The 7,107-nt window shown below is 39.1% G+C and overlaps 1 protein-coding gene across 2 annotated transcripts in view; it reads right to left on the bottom strand.

Annotated features, from left to right (window-relative positions):
* Positions 1-6,984, bottom strand: part of LOC107267297 (octopamine receptor beta-1R) — a 41,308-nt gene extending 34,324 nt beyond the window's left edge. Inside the window, exons 1-2 of one of the 2 annotated variants that reach the window (XM_015738823.2) lie at positions 5,366-6,984; positions 10-1,424 (exon numbers count right to left, since the gene is read on the bottom strand). In XM_015738823.2, the coding sequence (XP_015594309.1) occupies positions 10-752 (743 nt within the window). In that variant the 5' untranslated portion in view covers positions 753-1,424; positions 5,366-6,984. The remainder of the gene's footprint in view (positions 1-9; positions 1,425-5,365) is intronic. The other variant, XM_015738825.2, reaches the window with a different exon arrangement.
* Between the last annotated feature and the right edge of the window lie 123 nt (positions 6,985-7,107).

The following is a 7,107-nucleotide window of genomic DNA, read 5'->3' on the forward strand; positions in this document are numbered from 1 at the left end:
CAGACTCACCGATAAAGGATCCTCTCCTGTCGATCAGCTTCTCTATAAATCTTGTAATACATGGCGATCATGATGATACCAGGAACCCAAAAGCTGATACTGGAGCTGATAACAGCGTAAAGTTTATTCACTTCGAACGAACACACGTCCGGCGAGTTCTTACGGAACTCAAGGTGTTCCGGCGTTGTGTACCAGCCGGCAAAAATCGGTAGGAAGCTCATGATAGTTGGCGAACACCAAACGACACTCAACATAGTCCCCAGTCTTAGGTTGGTCATGATTAATGGATAATCGAGCGGTTGTACTATTGCGTAATAACGATCAACGCTGATACAACACAGATGCAATATCGACACGGTGCTGAAGAATACGTCGAGCGAGTTCCAGACGTCGCACATGAAATAACCAAAGAGCCACTTGCCAGATAGTTCGACGCTCGCGTTAAAGGTCATGGCAAAAATGGCCACGAGCATGTCCGCAAGAGCGAGGGACACTACGAAGTAATTGGTAATCACTCGTAGCTTCCTGTGCCTCATTACCGACACGATTACAAGTAGATTGCCGAAGAGCGCGCAGAGAATTATGAATCCCATTATCGAAGCTTTAGCTATTAGAATAAGCACGTATTCGAACTCGCTCTCGTCGCTCCTGGTATCATTGTTCTGCTGTCCGGTGTCGATGAGAATATTTAAGAGGCTCGTCGAGGCATCGCTGCTGTTCGATTCATCGTCAATGGTGACGTTGTTCTCCATTATGAATTATTATTCGCGACAGGCAGCTCAGAAATTTTTATTCGAGCCGTGACTCATCGCTCGATCGAATCGGACCTTAACGTACATTCAGGACGATGGTAGTGTCTAAAGATTCCGCTAGAGCTACACGGTTGGCGGGAAAATTTGAATTTTCATCACCGATCGTCTCGCAGGAATTTGTTTTTTTTTTTTCGATTCACTGGACTCTCTTCCACTTTTGGTCTAATAACATCACTTATCACTGTTTCTTCTTTTACCGGTTGAACTTTGCACTCAGTTTCGGTAGGTCAAGATCGATTTTATTTTCTTCGTTGGATTCATCGCTCTTCTTGCATCGGCTGCCTTTTGAACGTTCCGCATATGGGAACGCTCCTATCCGAGGTGAATCAATGCGGATTCCTGTTAACGATGCGCTTGCTGAAGGCGGTGAGTATCCGACTGATTGTACTCTCGAATCAGACTCGTACGCTTTTCGTTGACGGGCATGCTTCAGGGGGACATCGGATGACAAATAACATTTTTTCGTGTGCAACAGGAGGTTCACCTTGGGAAATGGCCCTGAGGCCATTTTCATGTGGACTACGCTTTCCGTTTGGTCGCTCTCTTTAATTTGTGAAACTTTTGTAGAAACGTAGTGGTCGGTCAGCTGCCGGACGTCATTGCCCGATTTATCTGTAATTAATTAAAATATATTAGTACCTTGTACCTTTGAAGACAAAATAACATTACAGGCTGTATACGATACAGCAGAGAGCAAGCAGAGTAAGTTGGCGAATAAATGTATAGCGACGATATGGTTGAGTTTAGATTTTTTTCTTATACGTCAAATTTATCAAGTATTATCGTACAACTTTCGATCGCCTCTTTGAAGATACTCCATTAGGATTTTATACGCTGTATAATATTTATACTGTAAAATGATCGAAAAATCAATCATGTACTTCCCCTTCACTCCCCTTCCCTGTCTCAAGCTCTGGAAAATTCTTCGATGAATTTTCTCGACTCAAGTCCTTGGTTGGACTCCATATAAATTTTGTCAATATACCTTTTCCTACTTTTCTTTTTTTTTTCTCGTCCTTACGATATTTCACCTTGTATTTTTTTTCACTTCGTCCAATTAATTTCTCTTCCTCGTTTCTCCTACAGTACCTTTCTTTGCCCATTATGTCTTATACTTACTATTTCTCAAAACTTCATATCACTTTGTGTTATCTGATTTTTCGGTACATCCAACGTCGTGGTTATCTGTGTCTTTTTTTTTTTTGGTATCAAACTAAAAAGACAATTTATCGAAATCTGTGCGAATAACTTCAAGACAAGTGTTTCCATTCTCTATTATACACACAGTGAAGTGTTCTATCACAGTGCATGGCGGGTAGTGCTTTAACAAAATATTATCTAAACTGTATCTGTACTATGGTAAGAGGTTTATGTTCTCGTAGCTTATCTATTACGTGGTAACGTGAATTTATGTATCTTTTGAATTACCTGCTTTTTCTCTCTTTTCTTCTTGTATAGCAAGTTTGATATAGGGTATTTAATATTATATACATAATAATATTATATTTGAATTCATGGCCATTGGAAAATCTTAAATAGGATTAAAATGTATTGTTCGTAACACGTCATGCGATAAACATGGTCACTGTGTATGCCCGTATGATATTCTGCTCGGTCGCTATGTAGGCTATATATATATATATATATATATATGGTTCCAGACATAGAATATGGTTCCAGTGTGACTGATTTGAATTTCAAGCAATCTAAATTCGGGAGCAATTACAGGCCGATCGATTGGGCCTGGCTAATAGTTTGTAATTCATATGGTTCCAGACATAGAATATGGTTCCATCGTAACACGTCATGCGATAAACATGGTCACTGTGTATGCCCGTATGATATTCTGCTCGGTCGCTATGTAGGCTATATATATATATATATATATATGGTTCCAGACATAGAATATGGTTCCAGTGTGACTGATTTGAATTTCAAGCAATCTAAATTCGGGAGCAATTACAGGCCGATCGATTGGGCCTGGCTAATAGTTTGTAATTCATGAAATCATGAGAAATTAATGTATACTGAAGTATATTTTGGCATTAAAAAAACTTTAAGATATTTTATCAGCCAGGAGTATCGAGGATGATCATTTAAGGGAACCCCGGATAAACTTAGTAAAACTTTCAGAGTTTTATAAAACAGTAAAATAAGATTTTATCGCATGTTTAAGATAATCTGTTTTCTCCCCCCGAGGCTTCAGTGCACCAAGGGTCGTCTTCGGGATAACACTATGACGAAGATTCGTTTCTGTACAAAAAATATTCATAAATTTCAATGGCCCTAGGCGTTTTGAATTTCCTGTATAAATTCTATCGTTACAACCAACTCGCGCCTCTTCTCGCGCACTGATTTTGTTTTCGACAAAGTGGCATTCGTCTTTCACTTTTTTATTGATAACCCATGCATTATTTATAGAGTCTGTAATAAACTTTGTACGATAAATCTTTCTTCTCTCAATTTTCAATTCCAAAAAGTATTTGTAGCATATTTTGCAATTTATCTTTTTTCTTTTCGAAATTCATTTAAAAATTCTCATATTCAAAGTGACTTTGCATGAAAAATATATAACGGAGAGTACTGCACAGCAGACCAATACAGATATTGCATTTCGTGATAGAGAAGGTCAAGCATGAGTCATTTATGGGATGCAGCAGATATCGATAATGGAGAGACCGATGCGAAGAATAAAAAATACAGGGAACGCAATAATACGAAAGTATTGACTGTTTAAGTATCTTCAGAGCTGGCTTATAATAAGTCCTTAAGAAATTGCGTTCACTGTATATATTTTTTTTACAGTATTCACGAGTCACACTATTTCATTATTCCGAAAGATTAAATAATTTCGATACATTGAAATATTGATCGGTATCCCTAGGGAATTCAGTGGCCAAATAATACTCTCTAAGTCTACTGCCATGTATAACCTACGTTGTTAGATCTTTACTGCGAGAAGAGCATGCAGCGTGCATCGTCAAAGATGCATAACCAACTTTTATACCCACAGCGGTTTGTATACATTATAAGCCTAGGTATAAGACCTGGATAGATAATGCAGTAGGATTCGGTACACACTGTGTATATGCACTTTGCAGTATACTGCATCGCGCGTAGAAGTGAATGCACTTTTAATGGGAAATCAGTTAGCTGAAGAAAAGAGCGAAGGAAATATTTTTAGAGAATAAAAGATACGAGGAATTGACGTTGAAAAATATTTTTTAAATTTGGATTAAAATCGATGCAGATATGCATAATATTTTCAGAGCTTAAAAAAAAATGTTAACATCGTGAAATCTTGATTTTTCGATAAACACCCTCATCTGGGCACCCGACGCAATTGATCGTAAGGGTTGTCGGGGAATCTTAATAACTCCCACTGGCAGCTGATAAGAATCTCGAAAGCTTTTAATTAAAGAAAGTCATTCAATAGGAATTGCAGGGAGGTAAGGGATGAGACAAGTTGCTATCGGGTAAAATTTTGCACGTGGGTGGTGGTAGCTGTGATAATGTAATGAGGAATGTCTCGATTAAGCGCTGTATCGGACAGCCTGGGAAATTTCAATGAAGAGGCTTGGATCGAAGACAAAATGAATTCTATGCGAAGGTGTAATCAGGATTGTTGAGGATCTACGTCAGTTGCATCGGGCGCAGCCTATTATAACGGAACAGAAAAGATCCAGATGTATCTGGGTGGCAGGTAAGTGTTGACGAGGGTGTCGAGAGAAAAGTTTAATGGAAAATATTAATCGAAAAATTTTTTATCTCATTTCCGTGAAACGAATCATAAAAATACGAAAAACAAATGAAATAACAAGAGCACGCAATGTCTTGAGAAATTAAAAAATATTTTTAAAACTTCATCCCTCGTACCTATACATCACTGGAAAGTCGATGTTATGCTAACACACATAGATCTCAACCGTGTTTCTCGGCATTAAGATGGTAGCTGTGTTTATTTTTAGCTGTTTTTCTTCCTCCCACCTTTTCGCACCAATCCGACAATATTCAATCTCGTTAATTAATTTTTCATCTTTTTTTCGTACAGTCAAAAATTTATTTTTCTTATTTTTTTTTTTATTTCGGACTTTCTTCACTTTGCAATTAATAAAACATAGGGGATCCTGTTTATTAATCTTTTATCACGGCATCGCGAACTTTTCGTATCGGGTCACGTTTTTATCAAGTCGCCAATTTTATTTGCCAACTACCCTCACAGCTCGATCCTGCTAGAATGCGAATTTCGAAGGAGTTTGTTTTAATGCACAGGCCACTATGCAATAGGCGTCTAACGAGAGAAACTATGACCGATAACGGGGTACCTGAAATTACCAAGATCTTGATTCTCAAGAGAGCGAAAAGGAGCGAGGAGACAGTGCTCTATCGCTATCATCTTCTAAGGGTTGGTTTCTTACTCAACGCTATTACCGGATTAACTTTGAACGAAGTAACCGAGCCGATCTTGAGAACCTCTTGCCGATCGTCTTACGTAATAAGAGCGTCAACGAAATCGATTACGAAAGTGAGTTACTGGTCCATTAGGTACATACCTTTATAGCTGATAACCCCTGCCTCGTAAAATCAAGATAAATCTTCGTTCCAGGAGCATTGCACCAAGTTAGAAGTGGAAATTTTGTAAATTCCTCATCGGTTCCCTCGTTCGGAAGCACTGCCTTAAGGGGAGCACCTTCTTTAAGATTATTTTCGTATACTTTTCTTGGATGCTGGATTATTGTTTTTCCATAGGTGCAGTCTCCTATTGCATGTATATCGATTATCGGCTGTAGAATAGGTTGCAGCGCCTATAGTCCTTAAGATATTGCACATGCACTTTGACGTTCTCTACGGGCTTCGGTTACCTCGTGACGGTTGCAATTTATTAAGGTCGCGTATTCACTGAAATTTTCGTCGCGCTTCATTCGTGTAACACGTATGAAGGAGGCTCGACACTGTGTTTTGATCAGGGCGACGCCGAGCGTCGCGATGCCAAGGAGAGGATTTTTTTTTTCAAATTTTTTAAAAAGTTCATTTTCAATTTAGCGGCGTCGCGGCGACCCTGGGTTCGATGTCGCTCGTTGTTATGCGGACTAAAGCCGCTTCCACTGATGTCGATATTCCGTGACACAGGCGTTACGAAACGTTGGGAGTTGATGCACCGTGTAACGATGGCTTTTATTTTATCATTGATACCATCCGACGTTACATAGAAATACGCACTGTTGTATTTTGGTGGATTTTAGCGGATATTTTTATTCTTCACTTTATACGATTGTCAATGCAACCTGCCTTTTTTTCTCCACGTTCGTTATACTGCTTTCGTGTCGTAACATCGCGTCGGGCGATTTTCTCTTATGAAAACTCGACTTTATTACTTGCGGCTTTTATGGTGTTTTTTAATTATCCGAGTCTTCGCTAGTCTTTATGGTGGTAATTCGAGAGAATTTTTTCATTTTTAATCATATCATTAAACAATCGTTGGTTCTTATCGTTAATGGATTACTAATTATTGTTATTATTATCAACTGATTACCGTCACATCATGCGAATAAATTTTATAAAATTTTAATTATATTTACATAAATAACGTAACTTTCGGTTTAGCACGACGTAAAGCACTGTCTCAATTGGAAAACACACTTTTCCACATGTCTCACTCCTTCCAACGTTACCGATTACGAAACACGTCGTGATAACATAAATCGTTATTTTCTAAATTTAATATCCGGCAGAGTAACGATATCGCAGCGATTATTTTTTATTATAAAACAATATTTCAAACTAACATCCGGACGTAGATACAGAGTCGAAAGACTCATATCCGTAAGTTCCCCCTTCCCTCCAAAAAAAAAAAATTTTAAAAAAAAACAAAAAAAATGTTCTCACTAAAATTTCAGTATTCCTTACACAGTGAAAATTTTACGAAAATTCTTAAATTTGTCTTATTCCCATATTATAATATTCGCGATGACTCCGCGTTATCGGATATTGCCAAAAGCACTGTTCCATTGGGCGAAGCGTGTTATCATTAAAGCGGGAACAGATAACAAATGGCGATGTCGCTTCCACGGCTGGCGAAGCCGAAGTGAACCGTGGCTGCCGGAGGTAGGAGCTTTCCTACTTTCCCGCTTTCCACTGGTAGCACCCTACTACGGAGCTTCCACTCTCCGTGGCTTCCATCGGCTACCCTTACAGCACCGGCCTAGCTTGAGCTACCCTTGTTCTCCGGCCCTGCCGTCCCGCAGTTCCAACGCCCTCGGATTCACCCTCGATGAAGCCCCTGTTGCCCTGCCTG

The sequence above is a fragment of the Cephus cinctus genome, unplaced genomic scaffold (genome assembly GCF_000341935.2).
Source record: "Cephus cinctus unplaced genomic scaffold, Ccin1 Ccin1_scaffold0396, whole genome shotgun sequence".
Taxonomy (NCBI): domain Eukaryota; kingdom Metazoa; phylum Arthropoda; class Insecta; order Hymenoptera; family Cephidae; genus Cephus; species Cephus cinctus.